The sequence below is a fragment of the Hypanus sabinus genome, chromosome 5, assembly GCF_030144855.1.
Source record: "Hypanus sabinus isolate sHypSab1 chromosome 5, sHypSab1.hap1, whole genome shotgun sequence".
NCBI lineage: Eukaryota > Metazoa > Chordata > Chondrichthyes > Myliobatiformes > Dasyatidae > Hypanus > Hypanus sabinus.
In genome coordinates, this window is record NC_082710.1 from 145,149,567 (window position 1) to 145,166,628 (window position 17,062).

General features: G+C 42.0%; 2 protein-coding genes across 8 annotated transcripts in view; one reads left to right on the top strand and one right to left on the bottom strand.

Annotated features, from left to right (window-relative positions):
- Nucleotides 1-17,062, bottom strand: part of nalcn (sodium leak channel, non-selective) — a 181,785-nt gene that overhangs the window by 129,240 nt on the left and 35,483 nt on the right. For all 7 annotated transcript variants that reach the window (XR_009512315.1, XR_009512316.1, XR_009512317.1 and 4 more), the window contains exon 10: nt 8,430-8,516. Coding sequence is in view for 4 of the 7 variants with exons in the window: in XM_059970506.1 (XP_059826489.1) it covers nt 8,430-8,516 (87 nt within the window). In the remaining 3 variants the exon portion in view is untranslated. The remainder of the gene's footprint in view (nt 1-8,429; nt 8,517-17,062) is intronic.
- Nucleotides 12,888-13,406, top strand: LOC132394414 (small ribosomal subunit protein uS19). Its single transcript, XM_059970525.1, has one exon. It carries the CDS (start codon nt 12,907-12,909, stop codon nt 13,345-13,347), a length of 441 nt encoding a protein of 146 aa, XP_059826508.1. The 5' UTR covers nt 12,888-12,906; the 3' UTR covers nt 13,348-13,406.

Here is a 17,062-nt window from a genome sequence, read left to right on the forward strand (position 1 = left end):
ATAGTCCAGGTGCAGGTCAGTGGGACTGCGCAGAAAAATGGTTCAGCACAGCCAAGAAGGGCCAAAAGGCCTGTTTCTGCGCTGTAATGTTCTATGGTTTTGCCATATAATTCCTAAATGGATATTGAACCCATGAACACCACCTAACTTTCTTTAAAAAATATTATTTCTGTTTTTGCACTATTATACATTATTATACATACAAATTATACATCTATTATACATATATTCACACTTACTGAAATTGGTTTACTCATTTTTTCTTTCCATATTATCCTGTATTGCATTGTACTGCTGCTGCTAAGTTAACAAATTTCACAACATGCTAGTGATAGTAAACCTGATTCTGATGGATAAAATGAGCAGCAGGAAGATCTGTGAACAGAGGACACAGGGTGAAGATGACTGGCTGAGAGAAGAGAAGGGAAACATCTTTACTGAGCAAATTGACGTAATCTGGAGCCCACTGCCCTGGTAGGGTGGTGGAAGCAGATTCAACAGGAACTTTCAAAGCAGCAACCACTGGGAAAGTGAAAACATCATTGGGACCTCTCGCCTTGCATACCTGCTGCCGCCGCATTCCCCCCCCGCCGAGTCAGGGCATATCAGAAATGCTGCAAACAAAGTGCTTACAGCATGGTCAAAGAGCCCTCCCATCTTCAAAGTTTCATCCACCACAGCCCATGCACAAAGCCTTGCCGACTCCTCCTAATCAGGCTGCCTATTTAAATTCTGGTAGATCCTGTTCCTCAAAATTACCTTGAGTAACTTTCCTACCACTGATGTCAGGCTGACCATCCTGTAGTCCCCAGGTTGCTCCTTGATATCCTTAAACAGTGGAACAAATTTAGTCACCTTTCAGTCTGCAGGAGTTTTACACCAAGGGGAATGTTTAATTTTAAAAAAACCCACCCAGAGGCTCATATCTGTTGTCAGCCAGGTCTACCCTTCACCCTAACAGGAACATACTGCCGCTGGACTATTCTGTAAATTACCAAACTTAATGTGTTTACTTAGACAATATAAATCAAAAACACTAAATTTAATGGCCCTTGTTTTGCCGGAATTCAAATTAAATTTCTAGACATAAAGTTCAATACATCAAAATGGAAGAATGCTTCAAGCAAACCTGCAATTCAGATTTGATAATTATGAAAGTGTTCCAGGATACTTGAAAGACATATTTTTATTGCTGCTGAATAAATACTTTCATTTGGACTCAAGTAGTTTAAATGAAACTGCTAGAGCTGTTTTCTTAATGAGCTGACGATCATTGAGTATTCAAGTCCATCAAATGCATGATGTCTTGCTGTGATACACGGAGATGAATGTTTCAAGGAAGGCAGCAAGCATTGACAACCTAATTATTGTGATCCATAGCAACAACTCACTTCAACATATCTGTCTGCATCTGTACTCAGGGGCAGAATAGTCAGCGGTCCCGTGGAAGGACTGGTTAAATTCTTGACCAATGTAAAGCCCTTCACCTTCTGACCAGTTGTGGTTGAGCAAGCTGTAGCCACACCACAGATCAGAAGACCATGGGTTCACAACCCACTGCACTGACCCCAGCCCAAAATCCAGGCTGACATGCCGCATACTACTGAGGGAACACTGCTTCCAGAAGCAGCGAAACCTGTCTGCTCCTTCCAGTGAATGTACGAAAATCCATGAACCACCTGCAGAGGGGTCAAGTCCATTACAGTAACCTACCAAAATGATCTAGTTATAATCTTGCAGCTCACCTGATATAGCATGGAAGATACCCCCACCCCCCTAAACTAGTCTCATTTTCTTGTGTTTCACTCAAACCTTCTGAAGGTTTCCTATTCATTTCCTTATCCAAATGTCTTTTAAATATCGTTATTGTATCTGACTCAACTACTCTCTCTGGCAGCTCTTTTCATAAATGCACCACCCTCAGCATTGCCCCTCAGGTCTCTTTTAAACCATTGCATTCTCACATTAGAACTGTACCCTCTAGTTTTAGGTTCTGTTTCACTGTGAAAAGATTATGCATTCACTCAGTCTATGTGCATGATGATTTAATAAACCTCATTAAAGAGACTGAGGAGTAACCTATGAATAAGGTCCGAGTCTGTCCAACTACTCTTTATAATTCAAGCCCTCGTGTCCCGGCAATGCTCTTGCAAATCTTCTTTGCACTCTTTTCAGCTTAAAGACATCTTTCTTATAAGTGAACAAAACTGCACAACAGTACTCAAGTGTGGCCTCAATAACATCTTAAACAACTGCACCATCTCACTGTGTTCAGTTGGCTACCACAATTCCTACATCTTTTATTTCAAAAATGATTTCTTTGGATATACACTCAGCAGGCACTTTATTAGGTACCTCCTGTAGTTAATAAAGTGACTACAGTGTATAGTTGTGGGCTTCTGCTACTGTAACCCATCCACTTCAAGGTTAGACATATGCATTCTAAGATGCTTTTCTCCACACTATTGTTGTAACACATGGTTATTTGAGTTTTTGTGGCTTCCTGTCAGCTTGAACCAGTCTGGACATTCTCCTCTGACCCTTCTCATTAACAAGGATTTTTACCCACAGAACTGCCACTCATTGGATTTTTTTTTTTGCACCATTCTTTGTAAACTCTAGAAACTGTTGTGTGTGAAAATCCCAGGAGATCGGCAGTTTCTGAGATACTCAAACCACCCCATCTGGCACCAACAATCATTCCATGATCAAAGTCACTTAGGATCAAATTTATTTCCCATTCTGATGCTTGGTCTGAACAACAATTGAACTTCTTAACCATGTTTGCATGCTTTTATGCATTGAGTTGCTGCCACATGATTGACTTATTTGATATTTGCATTAACGAGGTGTACCTAATAAAGTGGCCACTGAGTGCAAGCTCTTTGGAATCTGAAAGTACAAAAGATGCTGTTGATAGAGAGTGGTGAGGTGGAGATATATCTCTACTAAGGGAAGTGTAAGGTGCTTCTTCCTTCTGCTACAATGTAGGTCACCTTGGGGCAAGATGTAGCACTTGCTCAACCCCCCCCCCCCCCATCCCACCCTGATCACATGAAGCCATGGGAGCAGGTGATGTATGGTCGTATGAGCAGCTGGTGCACATCACAAGGCCCAGTTATGAAACAACCGTTGGCATGCAGACTATCCATGAAGAGTCCTGAGAATAGCCAGGGTCACCCATCTTGTAAAGATTCTGCCCAGAAGGCAGCAACGGCAAACCACTTCTGTAGAAAAATTTGCTAAGAACAATCATGGGCATGGAAGGACTGTGCCCTCATTGTATGACATGGTACATAACAAACCAGCTATTGATAGAAACTCAAAGGACTTGCAAGGTGACTGACTGGAGGAAATGGGTGATGTAAGGAACATGGAACCATAAGACCATGTCTACAGCTCAGGACTGAAAACCTTTTATATTCACTTTTCACGCCACTGGCAAGAATGCAGAAGGGACTGTCTGAAGAACTATCTGAAAAATCATCCCAAATCAAACCAAAGACATTCTCTAGTTTGATGCTACAGACAGCTACACATTAAGAACTTAACCTGTCATGCCTTCAGTGAAATCATAGTGGTGTTATTCAGTCAACTGCTCCTGGATTTAGTGATAGCTTCCAGGTACTAAACTTCAAACAGCTTCAATTTCCCTAATGATTATGTGATATTTTGTAACAAAAATAACTTACTATTTAGAACATTTCCATACATCTTATTCTCATTGATTTCCACAGATCAATTAATGAAGATTTTGTAGCAAACTGACTATTAGAATTCTGCACTCTCAACTCACAAATCTGCAGGAAATTAAGTTTTTGATGTGAAAGAACTGACAGATTTAATTCTTCTGAATGAACCATGCAGCTTTGAAAACATTAATTCAAAGAAAAAATATTAATTGATGTTATTGTTATAAAATATACGAATGCCAGAAATCATTTAGCTAGTGCCAGCAGATTAGCATTACTATAACTGCATGGATAATTAGCTAAAGAGGGATTGACTGAATATTGTCAAATCTGTCTCTCCTTCCCTTTGCTGAAACTGTAGTTACTGAATTATCCTAGAGTGCAGCAAACACATTTATAGATTTGTCCAAAGCTCCACATTTTGACCTTGTGGTTTAGGCGAGTCTTAGATGTTGTCCTGGGAAATATTAACAGTTTTCAAGAACATTTTTGCTTGATTTGTCAGTTTTGTTAATTTAAAAATGCACCTTGTGGGACTTATGAATTATGGTACTGCTTTAAGTATATATTATACAAGTATAGTCATGTTTTTATAATATTCTTCCATCAACACACCTTATTGTGCAGATAACATCAAATTCTAAGGATAATGTGCATAGCCTTAAAATTATACATTTTGCTCAAATTCACTTACTGCTACTAGGGATGGAAAATCTACTCAGTTTTAATTTGACAGTTTATTTCTTCTGTCATTTTATTCTGCTTCCCCCCACCCCCCCCAAAAAAATGCAATCCAAGCCTTAAGTCCGGTTCTTATCAGAAACGAACACTTGACATCGTTAATTTTTAAGACAGTTTTCAGATCCTATGGGTTCACGGGCAGTAAGAAAAACCAAAGGTGATACATGTAGCAATGCTTGTTTGGTGATATAGTAATAGACTAGGGATTCAGATTCCAGGAATGATCTAGCAATATAAGGTTTATAGTTAAAAACTTAAATTGACAATGGCATCATTCATGTGTGCATAAGAAATGGGAGCAGGAGACAGCTATTTGCATTGAGACTTTCGTTATTCAGGTTCACGGCTAGCCTTCCCCCTTTATTCCCTTGATGTCTCAAAATCTATCCATCTGTCCTAAATGAACTCAGTGACCCAAGTCTCCAGGGGTAGAGATTTCCAGAGGTTCAGCAACATCTCAGTCAAGATATTTCTCATCTCATTCCTAAGTGACTCCACTTTTTCCTCAAACGTCACCGCAGGTTCTGGACCTCAGCTGCCTCCCCCAGCTTGTCGAGCCCTGTAAGGATTCTTCAGTGAGGCTGCCTCTCAGTTGTCTGAACTGCAGAGAATTCAGGCCCAGTTGACCCCAAATCTCCTCATACAGGAAACCCACCATTCCTGGGACCAATGTTGGGAATTTTTCCTACACTCACTCCACAGCAAATGCTTCCTTTCTCAGGTGAGGAGGCAAAAAAAAATATTGAAAGGGAACAGTCTCCATGTCAATAGACAATAGACAAGAGGTGCAGAAGTAGACCATTCGGCCCCTCGAGTCTGCACCGCCATTCTGAGATCATGGCTGATCATTCACTATCAATAGTCTGTGCAATGGAACATCAATCTCTTTGTACTGAACCAAGCCCTTGATAAGGAAGAATTCCTTCAGCCAGAGGGTAATGAATCTGTAGAATTCATTGCCACAGATTGTGTGGAGACCAAGTCATTGGGCATATTTAAAGTGAGGGTTGATAGGTTCTTGATTAATTAGGACAAAGGTTACAGAGAGAAGGCAGAGGAACAGGATTGAGAAGGAAAATAAATAAGCCATGATTGAACGGCTGAATCCTGCTCTTATGGCAAGACCGAGTAGGGACTGATGTGCAGCTGTTACCTCACATCACGAGCATTCACGAATCAGCATCTCTTACTTATTTGAAATGGAGTGGAAGTAACTCATCCTTGATCCTGTGGGTCTGTCCAAGGAGGGACAGGTAAATGCTGATGTTTCTTCTTATAAGGGAGCTGGTGACACTGCTACCTCAGCTGGGAGAGGTACTGCTGTCTTACTTCTCCACTATGCCCAGTTCAGGCTAACCTCTGTTTCCATCCCTGTGGAGTCTGCACATTGCCCATGTGACTGTGTGAGGTTCCCATGGATGCTCCGATTTCCTCCCACAAAGCCATGGGAGTTGGCAATTTATCATTTGCTGTAGGTTGTTCCTGATTTGTAGGTGATTGGTAGTAAATAGAAAAGTGGTAATAAAATGCATTAAGGTAGAATGAAGAAGGTTGATAGTCAGACACAATGGACTGAAGGACCATTTCCACACTGTATCCCTTTTTCTCAAGGAGTGGAGAAAATGGAGTGTTTGCCCCCACAGGCAAGAGGTGACTAAAAATCAGCTTTATTTGTCACATGTACATTGAAACATACAGTTAAATGAATTCTTTGCATCAACAACCAACAGTCTAATATGTGCTGGGGGCAGCCCACAAGTGTTGTCATGGCTTCCAGTGTGAAAATAGTATGTCCACAGCTCACTCATTTTAACCTTTACTACTTTGGAATACATGGGAAAACCTGAGAACCTGGAGGAAATCTATGCGGTCACAGGGAGAAAGTATAAACTCCTTATAGACAGGAGTGGAAGTGAACTCAAGTTGCAGACATTGTAAAGAATTACTTTAACCTCTATGCTACCATGCTGCCCTGGGAGAGAGCAGAGTGGAAGTGAAGGGGAAGCTGGATAAACGAGAGGGAGAGCAGTGAGAGGAGGTCGATGCCAAGCAGAATTAACAATGCACTGGAGGAGACATTCAGCCCTTAAAACCTGTTCTTTCATTCAGGAAGATTATGGTTGTTCTACGATCCAAGATATGAACTAAACTGGAAAAATTCAGTATCATGTGATCACTTCAAGAACATGGCTAAACACTATGAAATTGCAAGGGTCGCCAAACTAGCAGGATTAAGACGTGACAATTTATCAATAGCACATCACAACTCAAAATACAAGCAACTAATTGTGTTGCTGGTCGGGAAACACCTCTGGAGAGAAGTCATGGGGCATCACCCTGGTAGAGGAGATAGCTACGCTGCCTCTGGGAATTACTGGGAGGATTCTGAAGATACATTGTTAAGGCAGCAAACAAAAAAAAACACTAAGCAACTCACTTGTATATATCCTAATTCTTTTCATAAGCTGATTTAATTTTAAAAAGCAACAAGAAGTGGCAATGAATAATCAGTTGAGTAGAATTTCCTTTCTAAGAATAAATTAGATTATAAAATGCTGTTAGATGCCACAGGCTATTCCTCACGTCCCAAAGCAAGTCAATTGAATATAACAGCACAGTTGCCCAAGAGAATACTTTCACAGATTATAGCAATTTACTTTATTCTGTTTCTGACCTCGCTGATGTGAGTGCCTTCACTTTGCCTCAATGTCTCATCTCATCCTACATTGAAATTGCAAATGTCAAATGGAAAGCTTTGATTTGCTAGCTTGCTCAAGACATCTTACTGCAGTTGCTCAGGGCTTTGTTGACACCATACAGGTAGTACAGGATCTCTCATTTTCTTCTCCAAGCCCCTCAGCTTCTCTTCCCCTTTATATTACTCCTGAACACCTCCCACTGCAGCCAAGTACATGCAACTGTCTTCACTGGGGGCAATCAGCAGCTTTGCGTGGAATGGGCTGCCGGCAACGGTGGTGGAGGCGGATACGATAGGGTCTTTTAAGAAACGTATGGATAGGTACATGGAGCTTAGAAAACTAGAGGGCTATGGGTAACCCTAGTAACTTCTAGGGTAGGGACATGTTCGGCACAACTTTGTGGGCTGAAGGGCCTGTATTGTGCTGCAGGTTTTCTATGTTTCAACTCCTGGGTGTTAACCTACTGGATAACTTGTCACAGATACAATTACAAGGAAAGCACGGCAGCATTTTTACTTTATTAGGTGGCTCAGCATGTCACTGAACTAACAAACTTTTGCAGATGTACTGTTGAAAGTATTCTAACTGACTGCATCAGTCTGGTACAGCAATTCACATTTGTAGGATTGCAAGAAGCTGCAAGGAGTAGTGGTCTCTAACACATCATGGGCACATCCCTTCCTACCAATGGTAGTATCTACAGTAGGCACTGTATCAAGGAGGTAAATGCTATGAAACGTCCCGTCACCTGGCTATCCCAATTTCTCACTGCTACCATTGAGTAGGAGATACAGAAGCCTAAGGCCCCATACCACCAGATTACCTTCAACCATTCAGTTCTTAAAACAATCAGCACAACCCTAATCACTACCAAGCAGCAACATAACCACTTTGATCACCTTGAACTAAAATCAATTTATTTGTTTCTTAATGATCTTTCTTATATTAAAAAAATGTAGAATTTGTATTTTTTTGTTGTGCATGTTGTGTATCTGATGCTATGTGCCCGAGATGCCTCTGCAAGCAAGTCTTTCATTACACCCATATGTACATGCATTTCTGCACATGGCAATAACTTGACTAACTTTGCCTGCCCCAACACCTCGCGATGTGGGTTAGGATATGCTTTGACCAAAGTTTTTATTAAGAAACTACACTGAAGATGGCATACAAATCCAAGTCACTGAGGGCTACATACTTCAGTAGAAAGGCCTTAACTCTTAGGAGAAACATCAACATCCTCTAACCATACCACTCACACTTTTGCCCCACCCTCCTCACCCACATCCCAACATACCTGTAGGTAGGCAGGAGCTCTGCCCTGAGGCTTGTTGACATCCACTGCCACAAGCTGCCAGCCTCCAGCGGCATCTTCGTGGAACATCTGCAACAAGAAAACACACTTACAACAGAGCCACTGAAGATCCCCACGGATCTTCACACAGATTCAATGGCTACCACAGTTCTAGGACTGTTAAGGTGGGAAGGGTGTGATCTTGCAGAATAATTCCAGGAATGAAGGACTCCAGTTGTAAAGGAGAGACTGAAAAGTCAGAGGTATGATCCTTAGAGAGGACATGGTTAAGGGGAGATTTAATGGAGGTAATCACAATCAGCAAGGATTCTAATGAAGTACTCAAAACTGTTTACAATGAGGACAACAGAATGGTGTAGCTGGTAGTGCTGCTGCCTCACAGCTCCCGAGAACCTAGTTCAACCCTGACCTCTTGTGCTGTGTGGAACATAGAACAGTACATTAGTACAAGCTCTTCGGCCATCTAAGTTGTGCTGACCTTTTAACCTACTGCACAATCAACCCAACCCTTTCCTCCCACATAGTCATCCATTTTTCTTTCATTCATTTCCCTAAGTGTCTCTTAAAATATCCCTTATGAATTTCATTTCCAGTACTCTAGAAATAAATGCTAACATTGCATTTCCACAGTAGCTTTCCTCACTGTTCACTACACTCCCAATCTTGGTGTCATCCGCAAATTAGTTGATCCAATTAACCATATCATCACCCAGATCATTGATATTGATGACAAAGAACAACTGACCTGTCACTGATCCCTGCGACACTTCACTAGTCACAGGCCTCCAATCAGACAGGCAACGATTTACAATCACTCTCTGGCTTCTGCCACAAAACCAATGTCTAATCCAATCCTCATCTTGAATGCCGAGCGACAGAACCTTTGTGACCACCCTCCCATGCAGGACCTTGTCAAATGCCTTGCTAACGTCCACGCAGACAACATCCACTGCCTTGCCTTCATCCACTTTCCTGGTAACTTCCTCAAAAAAAACTCTGCAAGACTGGTTAGATGTGATGTACTACGCACAAAGCCATGCTGAGTATCTTTAATCAGTGCACATCTACCCAAATACTTACATAACCGGTCCCTTAGAGTAACTTCCAAAAACTTTTCCACAACTGATGACAGACTCACAGGCCAATAATTTCCTGGTTTCTGTTTACAGCCTTTCTTAAACAGCAGAAAAATATTGGCTATCCTCCAATCCTCTGGTACCCCTCCTGTCACTAAGAATGATTTAAATATCTCTGTGATGGCCCAACAATTTCTGCACTTGCCTCCCATAAGGTCTAAGGGAACACCTCATCAGGTCCAGGGGAATTATCCACCGATTCACCTCAGGACAGGAAACACTGTATAAAGTCCATGAAATTAATGTCACATTGCCTCACTTCTATAGACTCTGTGTCTGTCTCCTGAGTCAATACAGATGTAAAAAATTTATTTAAGATCTCCCCCATTTCTTTTGCCTCCAAACATGAATTACTATTCAGTCTTCCAGAGGACCAATTTTGTCCCTTGGAATCCTTTTGTTCTTAAGATATCTGTAGAATTCCTAAAGATTCTCCTTCGCTTGGTCTGCTAGGGCAACTTCATGCCTTCCTTTAGCCCTCATGATTTCTATAAGTGTTCTCTTGCATTTTTTATACTCCACAAGCACCTCACTTGTTTCTACCAGCCTATATCTCCTCTTTAACCAGGGCCTCAATATCTCTTGAAAAACCAAGGTTCCCTACACTTGTTATCTTTACCTTTTATTCACCTCATTTAAGTCACCTCTCGTTGTCCTTCATTATAAAGAGAAGAGCCCTAGCTCAGTCAACCTTTCCCTATAAGACATGTTTTCTAACCCAGACAGCATCCTGGTACATCTCCTCTGCACCTTCTCTAAAGCTTCCACGTCCTTCCTATAATGGGGTGATCAGAACTGAACCTACTTCAGGTTTGCCCGCTATCTGAATGTAGAGAGTTCCTATGAAACCTTTCATAAGCCGAAATGGCATAAAGCGAAGAAGCAATTACCATTAATTTAAATGGGAAAAATGTTTGAGCGTTCCCAGACCCAAAAAATAATCTACCAAGTAACACACAAAACCTAAAATAACACTAATGTATAGTAAAAGCAGGAATGATATGATAAATACACAGCCTATATAAAGTAGAAATAATGTATGTACAGTGTAGTTTCACTTACGACAATCGCAATTACACCCATCAGTGCATTCAAACTATAGACTTTCCATTTTATCCATTACTAGATGCCGACTAAAAGAGACCACTTTGCTACTAGCAGAACCAATAGTAACATTGGCAGCTTTCAAGATTCCTTCTCTGCGTGTAAATAGTACGAATGGTGGACACAGGCAAGTTCAACGCACATACAACGCCCTTATTTCGTTCACCATAATCGAAGTGTTTAATTATGTCCAGTTTTACACTAAGCGTAACACCCTTACAATCTCTCTTAGATTTTTCTGATACCTTAGGACACATCTTGCTAACGGATGCACAAAATACATTGAGATAAAGCACAGATGCTCACAGACGCATTTCTGAGCTATGGCGGCTTGCTGAGAAGCTGAGTGTAGTTCCCGGGGAAGGAGCTTGGCAGCGCAGCTCGGGGTGTGCGCTGCCTCTATAACGGCTGACTGCAAAACAAATGCTGAACGCTATTTTCGCTTTTCTCGTAGAAGCAAAAATCTTCTTCAGATTTCTTTCAGTTAGCGAAAACAAGTACTAACATAGGTCTTTCGTAAAAGCGAGCTTTCGTAAAGCAGGGGATACATGTACTCCAAGTGTGGTCTAACCAGAGTTTTATAAAAATCGCAACATTACCTTGGGATTCTTGAACCTAATCCTGTGACTAATGAAGGCCAACATAACATACATCATCTTAACCACCCTATCAACTTGTGCAACAGCTTAGAGGGACATAAGTTGGAATGTTCTCATTGTGACAGTGTGAGTTGCCTCTGGGTGATCCTTTTTCCTCTGATATGCTGAAAATGTGAGGGATGTGGTAAGTTACCTCTGAGTGCGTGGAGGGGTGGCAGAATTTATGGGGGTGGGTTTGATACAAATGTGGGAAGAATAAAAGGCATTAGGGTAGGATTCATGTCAGCTCATCATCGGTCGTGATCAACCATAGATATTGTGTGCCAGCTGTCTATCAGATACAGTACAATACAGAAAGCAAGCTGCTGGCCTTGCAGCAGGCATCTCCTCTCCAAACAGCTGATTAATCCAAAGGAACTGTATGGGCCAGTTTGGCACCAGTGGTTATCACAAGAGTTGCCAGTGTTGAACTCCATGTAGGACCGCCTTAAGAGCTCCAGCTCCAGCTCCATATTTTTCTCTCAGTGTTTACTCCCAAAGCCTTCCCCATGAGTGGGTATAGCAAGGCAGCGGAGGTTTGAGATCAAAGTTTTTCCTCTCCTAGATAAGCGGCCAACTGTGGCTGACCAGCCTCATCTGCTCAAAGCAACTGGTTTTAAGGTGCTGCCTTCGCTCCTCCTGTCAGCAGAAACGGTTCTGCCGGGCTTAATAGCTAAGCCATACGTGAGGGCCAGGAGCTGGACTTGACTGTCAGAGGCCACCTGAGACACACACCATTGGAACATATCCCCACTAGCTCCCCCCAGCTATGACAACTTTATGGAACCAGGATTTGTCTAGAAATAAGTGTTAGTGCGGATGCAGTGGTCTGAGGCACTTGATTCCATTTGTGTAACTATGGCTACAAGCGTAACAGTACTATTTGGAAAGCACTTTTAAAAGCCAGTAATGCATGGTGACCAAATGATCTTCTCCTGTGGAAAATTATGATGTCATGGAGTAACTTAATTCATCTGAACTATTATTTTAATGTGCTTCAATGCACTTCGACAACAGTACATTGTACTGAGGGCCAGGAGCAATAGAAGTGGTAGGTGGAAGGATTGTTAGATATTAGACCAAGGCCTCCAGGAATACAAGTTGTCTCATGCCATTATTTCAAGAACTGCAAGTTCTCTGAACCCAATACTGATCCCTCACACATTGTCACTGAAACACTGATCATCAGCATCCCCGACATTCTCTCCCATCCCCCCCCCAAAAAAAAACCCCCAATAGGATACAAAAGTCTGAGACTTAGATAAAAGCATGGATAAAAGAAAAATGGAGGGCTACGTGGGAAGAAGGGTTAGATTTGATCTTGGAGTAAGTCAAAAGGTTGGTGCAACACTGTGGGCTGTGTTGTGTTCTTTGAAAGTACATACTACTAGGCCCAAGGGCAGCTTCTATCCCAGACTATTGAACAGACCTCCTGTATGATAGGATGAAGTCTTGACTTCACAATCTACCTTGTTATGGCTTTATTGCCTGCCTGCACTTTTCCCTGTAACTAAAACACTTTGTTCTGCATTGTTACTGTTTTACCTTAAGACTATAGCTTTTCATCGAGAGCGGGTGACGATGGCGGACCCAGTAGAGCAGAAGAAGAAAAGGACCTTTAGGAAATTCACCTATCGAGGTGTGGATCTGGACCAGCTCCTTGATATGTCCTATGAACAGTTGATGCAATTGTATTGTGCTCGACAGCGGAGGCGTGTGAACAGGGGTCTGCGCCGTAAGCAGCAATCCCTCCTGAAGAGGCTGCGCAAGGCCAAAAAGGAAGCTCCGCCTATGGAGAAACCCGAAGTCGTTAAGACACATCTTCGTGACATGGTTATCCTTCCAGAGATGGTTGGCAGCATGGTTGGTGTATACAATGGCAAAACGTTTAACCAGGTTGAAATCAAGCCTGAAATGATTGGCCATTACCTTGGAGAGTTCTCCATCACCTACAAACCCGTCAAGCACGGCAGACCCGGTATTGGTGCCACTCACTCCTCCAGATTCATCCCTCTGAAGTAGTGATTTACTGTGGAAATATGTGTAAATAAAACTCATTCCAAAAAAAAAAAAAAAAAAAAGACTATAAAACACAAGAGCAGAATTAGGCCTTTTGGTCCATTGAGTCAGCTCTGCCATTCCATCATGGCTGATTTATTATCCCCTTCAACCTCATTCTCCTGCCTTCTCCCCATAACCTTTGACACACTTACTAATCAAGAACCTATCAGTTTCCACTTTAAATATACCCAATGACTTGGCATCCACAACAGTCCATGGCAATGAATTCCATAGATTCACTACCCTCTAAAGCAGGGGTGGCCCACCTTTTCCATGCATCAATTTTTTCACTCACGAGGTCTATATTAACACATTTTTACAAGAGTTGAATGGGGGTACAAGAGTCGTATGGCGCACCTGAACTTGTGCATGAAAAAATTGACACATGGAATGTAAAAGGTTGGCCACCCCTGCTCTAAAGAAATTCCTTGTCATCTCTGTTCTAATGGACGTCCCTGTATTCTGAGGCTGTTCCCTCAGGTCCTAGATTCCCTACTAAAAGAAACATCTCTCCACATCCACTCTAACGAGGCCTTTCAATATTCAACAGATTTCAATGAGATAACCCTTCACTCTTCTAAACTCTAGCAAGTATAGGCCCAGAGCCATCAAACACTCCTCCACTTTATTCCCAGAGTCATTCTCGTGAACTTCCTCTGGACCCACTTCAATGCTAGCACACCTTTTCTTACACAGGGGGCCCAAAACTGTTCATCATACTCCAAGTGCAGTTGGACCAATGCCTTATAAAGCCTCAGCACTTTTTATTTATTGAGATACAGCACGGAATAGGCCCTTCCAGCCCTTTGAGCTATGCCGCCCAGCAATCCCCCAACTTAATCCTAGTCTAATCATGGGAGAATGATCAATTAACCGGTACATCTTTGAACTTTGGGAGGAAACCAGAGTACCTGGAGGAAACCCATGCAATCACAGGGAGAACGTACAAACTTCTTACAGGCAGCAGTGGGAAGGAGTTCATTTAGAATTTCATTACTAGTACTCTAGAAATAAATGCTAACATTACATTTCCTCACCACTGACTCAACCTGCAAATTAACCATGAGGGAATCCTGCACGAAGACTCCCAACTCCCTTTGCACCTCTGATTTTTGAATTTTCTCCTTGTTTAGAAAAAGTTGATACCTTTATTCCTTTTACTAAAGTGAATGACTATACACTGTATTCCATCTGCCACTTCTTTGCCCACTCTGCCAATCTGTCCAAGGCCTTCTGCAGACTCCGTACTTCCTCAACGCTACGTGCCATCTTTCTTTGCATCGTCCCCAAACTTGGCCAATAAGCCATAAATTCAGTCATTTAAATCACTGACATATAAATTGAAAAAAGTGACCCAACTCCAATTCCTCCAGAACACCACTAGTCACTGGCAGTCAATCAGAAAAGACTCCCTTCATTCCCACTCCTTGCCTCCTGCTAGTCAGCCAATCTTCTATCCATACTAGTATATTTCCTGTAATACCATTGGATCTTATCTTGTTAATCAGCTTAATTTGTGGTACCTTGTCAAAGGCCTTCTGAAAATCAAAGTAAACAACATCCATTGACTCTCTTGTCTATCCTGTCTGTAATTTCATAAAAGAATTCCAACATACATATTTGTCAGGCAAGACCATGCTGACTTTGGGCTTTTATCAATTGCCTCCAAGTACCCTGAAACCTTATCCTTAATAATGGACTCCAACATCTTCCCAACCATTGAAGTCATACTAACTAACCTATAATTTCCTTTTTTTCCCCAGCCCCTCCTCCCATCTTGACATCTTCTAGCCCTCCACAACCACTCCATAATCTAGCGATTCTTGAAAGATCTTACTAATGCATACACAGTCTCTTCATCTATCTTGGGGTGTAATCCATCTGATCCAAGTGGCTTAGCTACCTTCAGAACTTTCAGCTTCCCAAGCACCTTCTCCTTAGTAACAGCAACTACATTCACTTCCGCCCGAAACACTTGAACTTCTGGCACACTGATGCAAAATACTTAAGTTCATCTGCCATTTCTTTGTCCCCTACAACTTGCTCTCCAGCATCATTTTCCAGTGGTCCAATATCCACTCTTGACTCTTTTGCTCTTTGTACATCTGGGAAAAAAAATGTTTCGTGTCCTCTTATATTATTGGTTAGCTTACCTTTACATTTAATTTTTCTCTCTCCTTACGGCGCTTTTTAGTTGCCTTCTCTTGGCATTTAAAAGCTTCCCAATCCTCTAACTTCCCACTAATTCTTGCTATATTAAATGCCCTCTTTTTTTCCTTTTATGTTGTCTTTGACTTACCTTGTTAGCCACAGTTGCATCATCCTCCCTTTAAAATACTTCATCGCTGGGATGCATCTATCTTGCACCTTCCAAATTACTCCCAGAAACTCCAGTCACTGCTGTCTGCATTCATTCCTGCCAGTGTTCTCTTCCATCATTATTACTATATGGGGTCCCATGGTAACAGTGGTTAGCACATTGCTTTACAGTACAGGCGACCTCGGTTCAATTCCTGTTGCTGTCTGTAAGAAGTTTATATCTTCTCCCTGTGACCACATGGATTTCCGCCAGATGCTCCGGTTTCCTCCCACAGGCCAAAGATGAACTGGATGGTAGGTTAATTGGTTATTGTAAATTGTTCCATGAGTAAATTGGAGGATTGCTGGGCAGCATGGCTCGAAGTGCTGGAAGGGTCTATTCTGTGCTCTACCTCCATAAATAAATAAGCTAATATTTCGTTTAGTAGTCTGGGACATCCTGACGGGAAGGGGTTTTAGCAATGACTGCCTCATTTGTCTGAGATGTTGTGCAAACCAGGATTTCTGCATTTTATTATCCTTGTGGTGACATGAAAGAGGGACAGTGTTGAAGACTGGAGGACATACAAAAATCTTCACTACCATCAGTGCACAAACTTGGATCAGACGATGGCTCTGGGCAAGCCAATCATTATTGGCAGGATTCGTAGTGATCTTTGCACATCCTCCTATGGAGCCAAGGCATCGTTTATTCCAGTCTCATGAATTATCTCCACTCTGAACAAGAGTTTATACACCATTGCCAAGTCAAAAACACATCTATTCTTCCTGGGATGTGAGAAGCTACAATTCATACTCTTGTTCATTAAATGCAGTTCATTATAGCACAATCAATGAACCTAATTTGAATCTCAGAACTAATCCAACTTTCAGTTCTAAAAAAAAGCTAATTCCGTGGAGTTACAATTTGACTGATAAATGCCCATGAAGGAATCAATCAGGTTGGTGGCTGGAGTGTATCCATCTACATGGGCTTAGATCTTTCAGTCATCTCACCATTGATACTCCCACTGTCTCGTTGCATCGACATCAGATGCAGTCACACCTCTAATCATGAAAGCAGGCCACTCAGTCCTCCATGTACACAATAACCAGGGATCACGCAATCATATTAATCCCATCTCCTAGCTCTTGCCCCATAGCTTTCCATACCAGGATGATTCAAGCGTTCAAGTCTTGTTGTGACTCTGCTTCCACCATTCTCTGGGTGAAGGTGGTCCCCTACCTAAAATATGTGTCCTCTAACTATCTCTGATATGGAAATAAGTTCCTTGCAGTTTACCCTATTCACAACCCTCAATTTTGCATATCTCAGTCATATTCCCTCAACCGCCCCTGCTCCAGGGCGAACAGACCC